The 17,310-nt window shown below is 43.1% G+C and overlaps 1 protein-coding gene across 1 annotated transcript; it reads left to right on the forward strand.

Moving 5' to 3' along the window:
* Positions 1 to 1,362: 1,362 nt before the first annotated feature.
* On the forward strand, positions 1,363 to 8,653 carry LOC121552114 (mitochondrial basic amino acids transporter-like). The gene is made up of 2 exons (XM_041864847.2): positions 1,363 to 1,459; positions 8,059 to 8,653. The coding sequence occupies exons 1-2, from the start codon at positions 1,363 to 1,365 to the stop codon at positions 8,625 to 8,627; spliced, it is 666 nt and encodes a 221-aa protein (XP_041720781.2). The 3' UTR covers positions 8,628 to 8,653.
* Positions 8,654 to 17,310: the final 8,657 nt, after the last annotated feature.

Here is a 17,310-nt window from a genome sequence, read left to right on the forward strand (position 1 = left end):
GCTATATACATTAACAATAGGCTGTGCCAGTAAACAATCAACCACTGGTGTTGGTATATGAGTCCGTTTTTACTCCGGGAACAACCCTATAGTGCTGCCAACGCAACCCGATCGAAGCTGCATGATGCGATACGGTATAGCGTAGCAGCCGTGCCAACCAAGAGCATGTCCTTTTCTTTATCAGCTTAACACAGGACACTCTCAACAACCCTTTCGATGCTGGATTTCGATCATAACTAAAGGCCTGCTACTAGCTTCTCCATTTTGATGCTCTCTGTCTCTCCATCGCTTTCTCTCTGATGCAAGACACTGAATACGCTCGAGCAGAGCGACAGGGAAGATGCGATGGTGGTCCAGCACGGAAATCTAAAAGCATTATCAGACATTTATGAGACAGTATTACCAGGTCCGACTGGCGAAGACGTGCACCTGACCTACATAACTCATTTGGCCAAACATGTCTGGTCAACAAGCAACAACTTTCAATGGAGCCATGATGAAGAAAAGCCAGTGAGGAATAACATAGTTTTTGTCAATTCCACCATGAAGTTTGACAGTCCTGTCTCCTCTGTTTAACAGCCTACCCCTCCCATCAACACACTCTGCTTGGCGCAATTTACTATAGCCTAACGACAATCCCTAAATCAATCAAGGACCCCTTCTTTCACCCCCTGAGATATGTTTCTCCCCAATTCTGTTTACTTTCTAGTGCGTGTTCGTCCGTTTATTTTCCTAGAGAGAGAGAGAGAGGCAGAGAGAGAGAGAACAGCGCAGATGTCGTTGTCCACGGTGCTGAAACGCAGAAAACGCCCACAATTTACACATTTGCACACACAGCATCCTTAATTTTCAACAATTGACTACGCGTGGAGATTTAACACGCACAGCACATGGTTCATGTAATTCGAAAGGCGTGCCGCGTTTGCCTCTTTCTAACAGCTATACACACAGCCTAGAACGGATAAATAGGCAATATTAAACAAAAAGGCAACGAAAAAACTTTCTAGTACTGCTATCATACCGGGTTTAACAATAAAACCCCATCCTCCGATGTACTCAAGTCGAAAACGGCCTCACAATTCAAAACCTCGTGCTTAATTCTGTAGTAAAACTGTTTTGTGGGGGAAAACTAAAATAAAGCCTTTGCAATATAACAGAATAGAGAAATTTATACTTTTCTCCTACCTGTGCCGGTGGTCGGTGGTTTGCAGTCAGCAAGAGGAGGAAATGTCTGCGTATTTCAACAACTAACAGATATCACCCCAGTTCTGTATGGACTTGATTGCCGCAAAGGCAGTGCGCGTGGTCGATACCTCCTAAATTCTTCTTCAATGGAAAGCAGCATCTCTGCAATCGTAAAAGATGGAGGATGCGTTTGACGTCAGCAGCTTTGAATCGGTATCTGTCAAAAAGATCCGCACTTCTGCAGGCTTGGTAATGGGAAGCTGCATGTGTATGGGTAACAGCTCAATGGAAACCGCCATGTATTTTTAGGCAAACAACAGCATTGTGAATGTGTTTACAGTTTCGGATCATAGTATCACATCTCAGCCGTCGATTCTAGACATTTTCTCCATCAAAACCAGTATTGTTTAGTATTATTTTTGTGGCTTTATCGTGAGAAATAGATAACATAATAGATGTACACATGGTTGGCATGATGATGTTATTGAGCATCCACTACATTTTAGTCATTTAGCAGACGCTCTTATCCAGAGCGACTTAAAGTTAGTGAGTGCATACCTTTTTTCTTTTTCATACTGGCCCCCCGTGGGAATCGAACCCACAACCCTGGCGTTGCAAGCGCCATGCTCTACCAACTGAGCTACACGTGATTTAGTCCTATTGAAGCAAACTGCAGCCATACAATTAAAGAACCATCTTTTAAATGCTCTGAAACAAAATAGACTAGGGAAAACAGCCAGCTTTGTATTAATGGATAGTCGTTAGGGACCATTCGAAAATTAGTGGGGGTTGGGGGATTCCAACTCGAGATGTCATTTAAAAAATGCACCCCCCTCCCCAATGTTAAGAAAATATTTTCACATGACCCTCCCCTTGTAATTGAAAAAAAAATGGCAATACCCTCCCCCTTCATTGAATTAACAGTGACAAAGTAGGCCTACCTCATTACTACAGTGCATTCTGAAAGTATTCAGACCCCTTGATTTTTTTCCAAATTTTGTTACGTTACAGCCTTATTCTAAAATGTATTAAATTAAATGTTTTCCTCATCAATCTACACACAATACCGTGTAATGACAAAGTGAAAACTGGTTTTTAGAAATGTTAGCAAATGTATAAAAAAATAAAAAACAGTAATTTAATATTTACATAAGTATTCAGACCCTTAGCTATTAGACTCGAAATTGAGCTCAGGTGCATCCTGTTTCCTTTCATCATCCTTGAGATGTTTCTACAACTTGATTGGAGTCCACCAGTGGTAAATTCAATTGATTGGACATGATTTGGAAAGTTTGGAACCACCAAGACTCTTCCTAGAGCTGGCCGCCCGGCCAAACTGAGCAATCAGTGGAGAAGGGCCTTTGTCAGGGAGGTGACCAAGAACCCGATGGTCACTCTGACAGAGCTCCAGAGTTCCACTGTGGAGATGGGAGAACCTTCCAGAAGGACAACCATCTCTGCAGCACTCCACCAATCAGGCCTTTATGGTAGAGTGGCCAGACAGAAGCCACTCCTCAGTAAAAGACACATGACAGCCTGCTTGTAGTTTGCCAAAAGGCACCTAAAGGACTCTCAGACCATGAGAAACAATATTCTCTGGTCTGATGAAACCAAGATTGAACTCTTTTGCATGAATGCCAAGCGTCACGTCTGGAGGAAACCTGGCACCATCCCTACGGTGAAGCATGGTGGTTGCAGCATCATGATGTGGGGATGTTTTTCAGTGGCAGGGACTGGGAGACTAGTCAGGATCGAGGGAAAGATGAACGGAGAAAAGTACAGAGAGATCCTTGATGAAAGCCTGCTCCAGATCGCTCAGGACCACAGACTGGGGTGAAGGTTCACCCTCCAACAGGACAATGACAAAAGCACACAGCCAAGACAATGCAGGAGTGGCTTCGGGACAAGTCTCTGAATGTCCTTGAGTGGCCCAGCCAGAGCCCGGACTTGAACTGGATTTTAACATCTGTGGAGAGACCTAGAAATTGCTGTGCAGCGACGCTCCCCATCCAATCTGACAGAGCTTGAGAGGATCTGCAGAGAAGAATGGGAGAAACTCCCCAAATACAGGTGTGCCAAGCTTGTAGCGTCATACCCAAGAAGACTCGCGGCTGTAATCGCTGCCAAAGGTGCTTCAACAAAGTACTGAGTAAAGGCTTTGAATACTTACAGTAAATGTAATATTTACGTTTTTATTTTTAATACATTTGCAAAAATGTCTAAAAACCTGTTTTAACTTTGTCATTATGGGGTATTGTGTGTAGATTAATGAGGGGGGGAAACTATTTAATCACTTTTAGAATAAGGCTATAATGTAACAAAATGTGGAAAAAGTCAAGGGGTCTGAATACTTTCTGAATGCAGGGGGTAAAAAAATCACCTTTATAATAGAACATTGCATGCATCTATCATTGTATTTTCGGGTCCCGGAAAAAAACTGTTTAATAAACGCATTAAATGCAATTCTAGTCATTTTACATGACTAAAGACATTAGCAGAATGTATTTTTTTATACCCGTTTTTCTGAGCTAATAGTCAGCAGGCCAGAACATAATATAATAGCAGCCCAATTCATTCCCCATCACTATAACACATCCGGTTAGTAAATAATCAATTCAATGACACATTTGAGATAAAATCACCAATGTCTCTAGTAAATTAGTTTTGTAGTCTTTGTCTATTTCTCTGTGCGTTGATTGGTGAAAAATAGTTAGCCTACCCTATTTCTTATTAGCTCAAAACAATCAGCTTGCAAGAGAAAATGTAGCTTTCGAAAAGTCTCAAAAGAAAGGCATATTTATAAAATGGAAGTTTCAAGGAAGAATGGACAGATAGATTTGCATTCATCGTACCACATTTCTCCAAATTTCTCTGATGCCAAACCAGTGTATCTTGTTTGCAACAAAACTGTCGCTGTTTGTAAAAAATGTAATCTTTGACGTCATATGATTCTAAGCAATGTAAGCTACTTTTACAAGTTACATTGCCCTATCCCAGACAGAGGCACGAGGCAGAAATATTAAAGTTTAAACTACTAGCTACTCTTCCATGGCTTAACACATCAAGAGAAGGTCACAAGTGCGTCCCTAAAAGCTGCCTGGGTTTAAACATCTCTTTTACAGAAAGTGAATAGCCAGAGTTACACATCGTAGGCCTATTAGATTACTTCACAAGCAAAGTAAAACATTTTACTTCTCGGCTAAAGAACTTCATAGTTCAGCCTCTGAATGTCATAGAGACAAAACAAATATATCCCCACATGCATCAGTCGCGTCTTAATTATTATTTATTTTTATTTTTAGGGGTAGATCAGCTTTAATATTGCAGATAAATTGTAACTTCCATCAATGTAATTGTCTGCATCACTTCCAATCCCCCATATGTTTTTATTTTCTCGCTAATATATATATATACAGTGGGGGAAAAAAGTATTTAGTCAGCCACCAATTGTGCAAGTTCTCCCACTTAAAAAGATGAGAGAGGCCTGTAATTTTCATCATAGGTACACGTCAACTATGACAGACAAAATGTGGGGGAAAAATCCAGAAAATCACATTGTAGGATTTTTTATGAATTTATTTGCAAATTATGGTGGAAAATAAGTATATATTAAAAAAATAAGTTTCTCAATACTTAAGTTTCTCAAACGTTTTCTGTAAGTCTTCACAAGGTTTTCACACACTGTTGCTGGTATTTTGGCCCATTCCTCCATGCAGATCTCCTCTAGAGCAGTGATGTTTTGGGGCTGCCGCTGGGCAACACGGACTTTCAACTCCCTCAAAAGATTTTCTATGGGGTTGAGATCTGGAGACTGGCTAGTCCACTCCAGGACCTTGAAATGCTTCTTACGAAGCCACTCCTTCGTTGCCCGGGCGGTGTGTTTGGGATCATTGTCATGCTGAAAGACCCAGCCACGTTTCATCTTCAATGCCCTTGCTGATGGAAGGAGGTTTTCACTCAAAATCTCACGATACATGGCCCCATTCATTCTTTCCTTTACACGGATCAGTCGTCCTGGTCCCTTTGCAGAAAAACAGCCCCAAAGCATGATGTTTCCACCCCCATGCTTCACAGTAGGTATGGTGTTCTTTGGATGCAACTCAGCATTCTTTGTCCTCCAAACACGACGAGTTGAGTTTTTACCAAAAAGTTCTATTTTGGTTTCATCTGACCATATGACATTCTCCCAATCCTCTTCTGGATCATCCAAATGCACTCTAGCAAACTTCAGACGGGCCTGGACATGTACTGGCTTAAGCAGGGGGACACGTCTTGCACTGCAGGATTTGAGTCCCTGGCGGCGTAGTGTGTTACTGATGGTAGGCTTTGTTACTTTGGTCCCAGCTCTCTGCAGGTCATTCACTAGGTCCCCCCGTGTGGTTCTGGGATTTTTGCTCACCGTTCTTGTGATCATTTTAACCCCACGGGGTGAGATCTTGCGTGGAGTCTCTTGCGTGGAGCCTCTTAAAGAAGAAGTTACAGGTCTGTGAGAGCCAGAAATCTTGCTTGTTTGTAGGTGACAAAATACTTATTTTCCACCATAATTTGCAAATAAATTCATTAAAAATCCTACAATGTGATTTTCTGGAAAAAAAATTCTCAATTAGTTTGTCATAGTTGACGTGTACCTATGATGAAAATTACAGGCCTCTCTCATATTTTTAAGTGGGAGAACTTGCACAATTGGTGGCTGACTAAATACTTTTTTCCCCCACTGTATATAAAATACATGAAAATCACGTTTTTGACATTTGATATCAATATGAGTGAGGTACAGTGCATTCGCAAAGTATTCAGACCTCTTGACTTTTCCACATTTTGTTATGTTACAGCCCTATTCTAAAATTGATTAAATTGTCCCCCCCCTTCAATCTACACACAATACCCCATAATGACAAAGCAAAAACAGGTTTTTAGAAAATTATGCAAATTTCTGTTTTAAAAAAAAGAAAGAAAACAAAAATATTACATTTACATAAGTATTCAGACCCTTTACTCAGTACTTTATTGAAGCACCTTTGGCAGCGATTACAGTCTCGAGTCTTCTTTGACGCTACAAGCTTGGCACACCTGTATTTGGGCAATTTCTCCCATTCTTCTCTGCAGATCATCTCAAGCTCTGTCAGGTTGGATGGGGAGCGTCGCTGCACAGCTATTTTCAGGTCTCTCCAGAGATGTTCAAGTCTGAGCTCTGGCTGGGCCACTCTAGGACATTCAGACTTGTCCCGAAGCCACTCCTGCCTTGTCTTGGCTGAGTGTTTAGGGTCGTTGTCCTGTTGGAAGGTGTATGTTCAGCCTAGTCTGAGGTCCTGAGCGCTTTGGAGCAGGTTTTTTCATCAAGGATCTCTCTGTACTTTGCTCCGTTCATCTTTCCTTTGATCCTGACTAGTCTCCCAGTCCCTGCTGCTGAAAAAACATCCCCACAGCATGATGCTGCCACCACCATGCTTCACCGTAGGGATGGTACAGGTTTCCTCCAGACGTGACGCTTGGCATTCAGGCCAAAGAGTTCAGTCTGAGAGTCTTTAGGTGCCTTTTGGCAAACTCCAAGCGGGCTGTCATGTGCCTTTTACTGAGGAGTGGCTTCTGTCTGGCCACTCTAGAACAAAGTCCTGATTGGTGGAGTGAAGCAGGAATTCTTGTCCTTCTGGAAGTTTCTCCCATCTCCACAGAGGAACTCTGCAGCTCTGTCAGAGTGACAATCAGGTTCTTGGTCACCTCCCTGACCAAGACCCTTCTCCTCCGATTGCTCAGTTTGGCCGGATGGCCAGTTCTAGGAAGAGTCTTGGTGGTTCCAAACTTCTTCCATTTAAGAATAATGGAGGCCACTGTGTTCTTGGGGACCTTCTGTGTCTCTACACAATCCTGTCTCGGAGCTCTATGGACAATTCCTTCGACCTCATGGCTTGGTTTTTGCTCTGACATACACTGTCAACTGTGGGACCTTATATAGACAGGTGTATGCTTTTCCAAATCATGTCCAATCAATTGAATTTACCACAGGTGGACTCCAATCAAGATGTAGAAACATCTCAAGGATGATCAATGGAAACAGGATGCACCTGAGCTCAATTTCAAGTCTCGTAGCAAAGGGTCTGAATACTTATGTAAATAAGGTATTTCTGTTTTTTTTCCTTCTATAAACCTGTTTTCATTTTGTCTTTACAGGGTATTGTGTGTAGATTGATGAGGCAAAAAATGAATTTTATCAATTTCATAATAAGGCTGTAACTTAACAAAATGTGGAAAAAGTCATGGGGCCTGAATACTTTCCGAAGGCACTGTATGTTGTAAAAAAAAATGAATATATATGTTATTGCAAACATGCAGCACTGCCTTAGGAGTGTGCCATATCATGATTTGATGAGGGATTTGTTACTGTAATATAACAAAAACGGTTGCCAACACTTGCAAGAATACTTTTCTAGGCAAAAGTGTTCCATGTTTCATTCATACACATTAGTTGGTTTCTGCAACATCTGGTGGTGGAGCAACCTAGCTAACTAGCCAAGCCAGCTAACTAGCCAAGCCAGCTAACTAGCCAACCTAGCTAACTAGCCAACAAATCAAACAATTTGTGCATCACACACTGCCCTTTCAAGCTAGCCACTTAGCTACCTCTGTAGCAAATAACATTTTAGATTATCTGAGCTAGCTAGCATAATGTACTCCGCTCTGCCCCTGCACTGCTAGGAAAGCGTGTGTACCATAGCATTTGAGTTCAAAGGGTTCACCAATGGCACTAACTTTAATAAAAAGTTGACAACTTTCAGGAAAATAATTGTATGGCCACCTATTTCATGTTTCTCCACAAGTCAACCTTTCCATATTGGTGCCCATCACTAGTATTTATAATTATACTGTGTTACTAAGGCACTGGGGAGAAGAAGTCCAAGAGGAAGCTGTACAAGAACTCCCTGGACTGCCTGGCCAGTATCTACAAGTGGGAGGGGCTGCTGGGGGTGAACCGCGGCATGGTCACCACGCTGATCCGAGAGACCCCCTGCTTTGGAGTCTACTTCCTGACCTACGACTTTCTGACCCGCTCCATTGGCTGCGAGCCCGGCGAACCTTACATGATCCCCAAGCTGCTATTTGCCGGCGGGATGTCCGGGGTCACCTGCTGGCTGTCCACCTATCCTGTGGACGTGATTAAGTCCCGCCTCCAGGCGGACGGGATGGGCGGAGTCTACCAGTACAGCAGCATCGCTGACTGCGTGCGGCAGAGTGTGAGAAGGGAGGGGCTCAGAGTGTTCACGCGAGGTCTCACCTCCACCCTGCTCAGGGCGTTTCCCGTCAACGCTGTCACCTTCGCCACAGTCACTCTGGTGCTGATGTACGCACGGGGGGTGGAGGAGGGGCCCAAGGAATGTGAACCGGCGTCCCCCGGCACAGCTCACCACACACAGCTACAGCAGCAGGCCCAAGCCTCCAGCCTGTGACCTGAGTCTGGAGGTGTTACTCCCACCTGAGCTGCTCTACGGTGGGGTGGGGGAGGGAGGGAAACCCATAGGGGACCAATGCCCTTTGAATCTCTGAGTATGGAAACACATAGACTCCTGATTCAGCTATAGATATGCTTTGTCGCCACTTGACTTGTAAATATAATTTACTTATAATTTACTTGAAGCACTGATAATGTTGGAAGATGAGATAAAGAAAGAAAACCAAAATGGTTATGGTTAGGTCGCTGGTACTAACTGGTACGACCACAAGTCTACTAACTAGGACTGTAATCAAATCAAATGTTATTTGTCACATGCTTCGTAGACAACAGGTTTAGACTAACAGTGAAATGCTTACTTACGGGTCCTTTTCCAACAATGCAGAGTTAAAGATAAGATATATATTTTTAATATAGAATACAAATAGTGACATGGGGAATAAATACACAGTGAATAACAAATAAAAATAAAGAGTTAAAATAACATGGCTGTATACAGGGAGCCCCAGTACTGAGTCGATGTGCAGGGGTACGAGGTAATTGAGGTAGCTATGTACTGTACATATAGGTAGGGGTAAAGTGACTAGGCAACAGGATAGATAATACACATTAGCAGCAGCGTGTGTGTCTGTGTGTGGACGTTTTTAACTATACTTGTGGGGACTAGAAGTCCCCACAAGAATAGTAAACTAACAAAAAATTAACCAACTGGGTATATTTTGTTGGTCCTGACAAGGTCAAATGCTATTTCTAGGGGGTTTAGGGTTAAGAATTAGTGTTAGGGTTAGAATTAGGTTTAGGAGCTAGGGTTAGTTTTAGGGTTAGGGTTAAGGTTAGGTTTTCGGGTTAGGTTTAGGGTTAGGGAGAATAGGATTTTGAATGGGGCTGAATTGTGTGTCCCCACAAGGTTAGTTGTACAACACTGTGTGTGTGGCGCCCCCGTATTGAGGGTCAGCGTGGCGAATGTGTTGTTTACTACCCTCACCACCTGGGGGAGGCCCATCAGGAAGTGCAGGTGGTAAATAGACAGCTACGAAAAATACTACAACTTATCATGAGGTATTCTAACTCAGGCGAGCAGAACCTCGAGACTTCCTTAATATTAGAAATTGCGCACCAGCTGTTGTTAATGGTCTGGTTGTGCAGTTTATCCTTGTATAGCTCTGTCCTCCTTGCACAGTAACTATTCAGTAGTCTACTTTGGCCTCTAAGGAGACTTATATGTAGAGTAGTAGTTGAACTAAAGCACTTCTCATGTCCAAACTGAAACACAACATACAGTTTACTGTACCTGAGAGATATCTGAATGATGAAGGAATGCCCAGAATGTGATGTTTTGTTTGAAACACAAGTGTGAATCAAAGAGTTGGCAATAATTGTGTGTTTTGTTTTTGGATGGGATTTGTTTTACGGAAATAATGTGAAGTTGTGTCTTTGATGTTATACTTGTGTATAAATGTGAGATTAGTTTTATTTTTGTTTTTAAAGATGTGATTGGCTAAATTTCTCTGTAAATATTGCAAATGCTGGAGTGAGGATTTTTGTGTGTGCACCTTTATGCATGTTTGATCAGTATCAGAATTATTATTATTAGTAGTAGTAGTAGTAGTATTTGTTTTTGCCTGAATGTTACTGTCGTTGCTGTTAACTAATCTAGTTGTCTCTTGGACTGATAACCCATTGGCTCTCCTCATCCTGTATCCTTTAGTATATCTGTTACCTCCTGCCATTTTAGAGTATTTGTAATGGGGCGTTGATGTATATTTCTTACTGGTTTGTGAGCAACTGAGTAGTATTTCCACAGATTTCTCTCCTATATGTATGATGGGAACATTTGTATGCTGTTCTTGAATGAGAGTATTCATATAGTAGGCTATACACATCTGTGGACCTATGATAGCATTGACACACAATATCCATGTGTCTGTAAGGGGGGAAGAACACACACACTGAATTGTCTCTAGTGTATTGCTGCTGTAAAGAACGATCACTGTCATAACCTTCTGAAACAAAGGATTCAGGAAAATCCAAAAATGACATCACAGTGACATTCTTTAAAAGAGCTTCTATGACATCATAATGGCATTATCTAACATATCCACTATGACATCATACAGTCCATTCGGAAAGTATTCAGACTCCTTCACTTTTTCCACATTTAGGATTTGCATTTAAAATTTGCAGAGAAGAATGGGAGAAACTCCCCAAATACAGGTGTGCCAAGCTTGTAGCCTCATACCCAAGAAGACTCAATTCAACTAAGTACTGAGTAAAAGGTCTGAATATTTATGTAAATGTGATATTTCCTGAGTTTTTTTTATATAAATGTGCAAACATTTCTAAAAACCTTTGTCATTATGGGGTATTGTGTGTAGATTGATGAGGGGGAAAAACAATGTAATCCACTTTAGAATAAGGCTGTAACGTAACAAAATGTGGAAAAAGTCAAGGGGTCTGTATACTTTCCGAATGCACTTTATGTACTGAATTGTTGAATGTAGCAATGTTTTCCCACAAAATGGTCTCTGTCTTTTACCAGGAGGATAATAAACATGTACTATACACCTGTAACGACCAGAGATCCTATTCGATACATTTTGGTTGGTTAGGGGTTATTTGCTGGTTTGATAAAACAGCCTCAACCCTGATAATACTGCTGTCCTGCGGTCTACTGAATTGGGATTATGGTTGTGGGGTAATGGGAAAAAAAGATTGCTGAGTGACATTCAGTTTGCCAATCAGATTTGCCAGTGCTAATTGTTACTTTTAACCTATTTTATATGTCACCATAATGTTTTATTGTGCTTAATTGTATTCATTTCAATGTTCTCATACTCCTTCAGTCCTAGACACAATAGAGGCTAAAGTTAACTGGCAATTACAAATCATTTGGACTCTAGCTTTGTGGGAAGATGCAATATGTACCAGATATGTCTGATAATCTGATAGATCATTTAAATGTAAATATAAAACCTATATTTTTCAATGTCAATTAGTTGTGGTGTCTTCAATGTTCTTCAAGGTCTCTTTCTCTTATCATGTGAGGTTTGCTGTTGCAAACTCAAAAGATGGAGACACTGATATTTTTGTAACAAACAAATGATGCTTAGCCAGCGTTGGTACATCAAGGTGACTTGTAGAAAATGTGAAAATCAATAAACGATAAAACAAGTGTTTTATTTTCATACTGCATCTTACTAACTAATAGCAAGGCAAAAATAAACATGTTGTCCCCCAACTACTTAGCATGTTAGCTAAACCTTCCCCTAACCTTAACCCTTTTAGCTAACCCTTCTCCTAAACTTAACCCTAAACCCTAGCCTAGATAATGTTAGCCACCTAGCCACCTAGGTAGAATTCGTAACATACAGTATCTCACAAAAGTGAGTACACCCCTCACATTTTTGTAAATATTTGAGTATATCTTTTCATGTGACAACACTGAAGAAATGACACTTTGCTACAATGTAAAGTAGTGAGTGTACAGCTTGTATAACAGTGTACATTTGCTGTCCCCTCAAAATAACACAACACACAGCCATTAATGTCTAAACCGCTGGCAACAAAAGTGAGTACACCCCTAAGTGAAAATGTCCAAATTGGGCCCAAAGTGTCAATATTTTGTGTGGCCACCATCATTTTCCAGCACTGCCTTAACCCTCTTGGGCATTGAGTTCACCAGAGCTTCACAGGTTGCCACTGGAGTCCTCTTCCACTCCTCCATGACGACATCACAGAGCTGGTGGATGTTAGAGACCTTGCACTCCTCCACCTTCCATTTGAGGATGCCCCACAGATGCTCAATAGGGGTTAGGTCTGGAGACATGCATGGCCAGTCCATCACCTTTACCCTCAGCTTCTTTAGCAAGGCAGTGGTCGTCTTGGAGGTGTGTTTGGGGTCGTTATCATGTTGGAATACTGCCCTGCGTCCCAGTCTCCGAAGGGAGGGGATCATGCTCTGCTTCAGTATGACACAGTACATGTTGGCATTCATGGTTCCCTCAATGAACTGTAGCTCCCCAGTGCCGGCAGCACTCATGCAGCCCCAGACCATGACACTCCCACCACCATGCTTGACTGTAGGCAAGACACACTTGTCTTTGTACTCCTCACCTGGTTGCCGCCACACACGCTTGACACCATCTGAACCAAATAAGTTTATATTGGTCTCATCAGACCACAGGACATGGTTCCAGTAATCCATGTCCTTAGTCTGCTTGTCTTCAGCAAACTGTTTGCGGGCTTTCTTGTGCATCATCTTTAGAAGAGGCTTCCTTTTGGGATGACAGCCATGCAGACCAATTTGATGCAGTGTGCAGCGTATGGTCTGAGCACTGACAGGCTGACCCCCCCACCCCTTCAACCTCTGCAGCAATGCTGGCAGCACTCATACGTCTATTTCCCAAAGACAACCTCTGGATATGACGCTGAGCACGTGCACTCAACTTATTTGGTCGACCATGGCGAGGCCTGTTCTGAGTGGAACCTGTCCTGTTAAACCGCTGTATGGTCTTGGCCACCGTGCTGCAGCTCAGATTCAGGGTCTTGGCAATCTTCTTATAGTCCAGGCCATCTTCATGTAGAGCAACAATTATTTTTTTCAGATCCTCAGAGAGTTCTTTGCCATGTTGAACTTCCAGTGACCAGTATGAGGGAGTGTGAGAGCGATGACACAATTTAACACACCTGCTCCCCATTTACACCTGAGACCTTGTAACACTAACGAGTCACATGACACCGGGGAGGGAAAATGGCTAATTGGGCCCAATTTGGACATTTTCATTTAGGGGTGTACTCACTTTTGTTGCCAGCGGTTTAGACATTAATGGCTGTGTGTTGAGTTATTTTGAGGGGACAGCAAATTTACACTGTTATACAAGCTGTCACTACTTTACATTGTAGCAAAGTGTCATTTCTTCAGTGTTGTCACATGAAAAGATATACTCAAATATTTACGAAAATGTGAGGGGTGTACTCACTTTTGTGAGATACTGTATCATACGTTTGGCTAATTCATAACATATTGTATGTTTTTGCAAATTCGTCACATATAATACGAATTGTAATTCGTAACATACACTGCTCAAAAAAATAAAGGGAACACTTAAACAACACAATGTAACTCCAAGTCAATCACACTTCTGTGAAATCAAACTGTCCACTTAGGAAGCAACACTGATTGACAATACATTTCACATGCTGTTGTGCAAATGGAATAGACAACAGGTGGAAATTATAGGCAATTAGCAAGACACCCCCAATAAAGAAGTGGTTCTGCAGGTGGTGACCACAGACCACTTCTCAATTCCTATGCTTCCTGGCTGATGTTTTGGTCACTTTTGAATGCTGGCGGTGCTTTCACTCTAGTGGTAGCAAGAGACGGAGTCTACAACCCACACAAGTGGCTCAGGTAGTGCAGCTCATCCAGGATGGCACATCAATGCGAGCTGTGGCAAGAAGGTTTGCTGTGTCTGTCAGCGTAGTGTCCAGAGCATGGAGGCGCTACCAGGAGACAGGCCAGTACATCAGGAGACGTGGAGGAGGCCGTGGGAGGGCAACAACCCAGCAGCAGGACCGCTACCTCCGCCTTTGTGCAAGGAGGAGCAGGAGGAGCACTGCCAGAGCCCTGCAAAATGACCTCCATCAGGCCACAAATGTGCATGTGTCTGCTCAAACGGTCAGAAACAGACTCAATGAGGGTGGTATGAGGGCCCGACGTCCACAGGTGGGGGTTGTGCTTACAGCCCAACACCGTGCAGGACGTTTGGCATTTGCCAGAGAACACCAAGATTGGCAAATTCGCCACTGGCGCCCTGTGCTCTTCATAGATGAAAGCAGGTTCACACTGAGCACATGTGACAGACGTGACAGAGTCTGGAGACGCCGTGGAGAACGTTCTGCTGCCTGCAACATCCTCCAGCATGACCGGTTTGGCGGTTGGTCAGTCATGGTATGGGGTGGCATTTCTTTGGGGGGCCGCACAGCCCTCCATGTGCTCGCCAGAGGTAGCCTGACTGCCATTAGGTACCGAGATGAGATCCTCAGACCCCTTGTGAGAGCATATGCTGGTGCGGTTGGCCCTGGGTTCCTCCTAATGCAAGACAATGCTACACCTCATGTGGCTGGAGTGTGTCAGCAGTTCCTGCAAGAGGAAGGCATTGATGCTATGGACTGGCCTGCCCGTTCCCCAGACCTGAATCCAATTGAGCACATCTGGGACATCATGTCTCGCTCCATCCACCAACGCCACGTTGCACCACAGACTATCCAGGAGTTGGCGGATGCTTTAGTCCAGGTCTGGGAGGAGATCCCTCAGGAGACCATCCGCCACCTCATCAGGAGCATGCCAAGGCGTTGTAGGGAGGTCATACAGGCACGTGGAGGCCACACACACTACTGAGCCTCATTTTGACTTGTTTTAAGGACATTACATCAAAGTTGGATCAGCCTGTAGTGTGGTTTTACACTTTAATTTTGAGGGTGACTCCAAATCCAGACCTCCATGGGTTGATACATTTGATTTCCATTGATAATTTTTGTGTGATTTTGTTGTCAGCACATTCAACTATGTAAAGAAAAAAGTATTTAATAAGATTATTTCATTAATTCAGATCTAGGATGTGTTGTTTAAGTGTTCCCTTAATTTTTTTGAGCAGTGTATAATACGAAATGGGTGATGGACATACACAAATTAATACATACCATATGAAATGTAACATATCATACTAAACAGGGCCAACATTATGGGTGGGCCCTAGGGGGGCGGGCCCCAGGGGGGCTGGCCCGCCCTACTGTACCTCCTTGCCCGTCCAAATAAAATGTATAATTTATTTGACCGAGACGCGCGTCGACAGAAAGACACATCAATCTCAGATAAAGCATCCGAGCGAGTGAAAGGGCGCCCCTCTGTCTACGTATGTGTAGACCATGTATCTGATGCTATCTGGACAAAAGGAGTATGGCATTTCATACTTTTTCTGACCAGACAGCATCAGATACTGTACATGGTCTACAAACTGTCGCTGTTTCGCTCGCTAGTTTCAGCAGAGAGGAACGGGTGAAGTGAGAGGGCTCACTCTCTCAAAAATCTGTCCTGAATAAATCCAATGCATTTCTATGGGCATTATATGCAGACCTAAGCTTGTCGCCTGCATTCCCGCCTTTAGGACAACGACTCGAATTGTTAGGGCAGAGACATCTCGTCATTATATACAGACCTCTGGTTAGACCACTTGAAAATTAGAAAGGAAAGTTGGCGGGTGCACTGTGCTCTGTTCGAATGCTAGCTCCCCCGAATGCTAGCTTTTCCTAAAATCATATAATTACTCCTGTCTAAATAAAATCATTCAAAATACTTTACCAGAGAGCTTGACTTAGACACAGAGGTTCATTAGCTTATGTATTTTTTAATAGCTGTGGATCGTTTCAAATCACAAGTGCATAGGCCTATGCCTATTTGGGAAGCCAGCAATTGGGTAGAAGGTGGGTAGAAGGATTACTTTATCCTATCCCAGGTATTCCTTAAAGAGGTGGGGTTTCAAGTGTCTCCGGAAGGTGGTGAGTGACTCCATTGTCCTGGCGTCATGAGGGAGCTTGTTCCACCATTGGGGTGCCAGAGCAGCGAACTGTTTTGACTGGGCTGAGCGGGAACTGTTCTTCCGCAGAGGTAGGGGGATGAAACTCACGAAACTCACGAGCTGCCTATGGTCTTTATTATAACACCCATAAAAATAATGTGGGAGGTCCCGTGAAAAAAACGGCCCGCCTATAGAAATAAAATGCCTGTCCAACTGATTCGTTCTGGCGCTGGCCCTGATGCTGAATGGAGTGTTTAAGTACAGAATAATACAGAATGCTCTGAGACCAGGTTGTAAATAAGCATCCCAGCAAAATAGTAACTATGGATACTGCATTGAGATTTGAATGTGTTATTGACTCCCTTTCTCAGAAGGAGTCAGTATAATTATACATTTTCAGAAGAAAAGTATATTCTAAATATGTTCGTCTGCTTACTCTTTTTGTGGGCGGCCAAGGTTTTTGTATTGCAAATGCAGCTGCCGACCGTGAAGTAGATATTTTTTTTTACAAATAAAAAAGATTGGGTATCGATGTCTTGCCAAGGCTGCACTGCAGCGTGTACTCACAGACGCTATCCCACTACTGGACGGCACGGGGGCTTTGACCTGCTTCGTTTCCGATCTGGGCCGGTACACCCCTCCTTAGACGACCTGGTGGTCCCGGGCTCCCCCAGGAACACCATATCGATACCAAACTTAGTGCGGACACCCGTTCGACATACCGCGCTGCAGCCCAGAGCTCCTCAGCTCATTCGATCCACCAACCTCAGCCTCCCAGTGACTTGGATTACAGGCACGCGCCACCGCGCCCGGCGAGAAACTCAGCTGCAGGTAACGGTGATAAAGTGAGTAAGTAGCCCAGTCTGTAGCGTCATTTCGAAGAAGGGATGTAGGCTACATTCCTTTGCAATGTCAATGGAAATAACTTAAACCTTTAAGTTCATCAAATTGCCCTAAATTTGAATAGTTTTTCAATGAAAGTCAGAGTAGATAACGGAACATCTCTGACGGTCATTTGTTGATGTTTCTAGGATACAAAAGTAGTCTAGCCTGGGCCTATCTGTGCTGCTGGCTAGGTTGTAAAAAATGAATTAAGGTAAATTA

The sequence above is a fragment of the Coregonus clupeaformis genome, unplaced genomic scaffold (genome assembly GCF_020615455.1).
Source record: "Coregonus clupeaformis isolate EN_2021a unplaced genomic scaffold, ASM2061545v1 scaf1573, whole genome shotgun sequence".
In the NCBI taxonomy this organism is placed as follows: domain Eukaryota; kingdom Metazoa; phylum Chordata; class Actinopteri; order Salmoniformes; family Salmonidae; genus Coregonus; species Coregonus clupeaformis.

Excerpts from the sequence above, each read along its gene's own strand:
- LOC121552114 (XM_041864847.2), top strand. The coding sequence starts at position 1,363 with ATGGAGGATGCGTTTGACGTCAGCAGCTTTGAATCGGTATCTGTCAAA. Across the intron at positions 1,460-8,058 it reads GGGAAGCTGCATGTGTATGG|GCACTGGGGAGAAGAAGTCC; the intron begins GTAACAGCTCAA and ends TGTGTTACTAAG.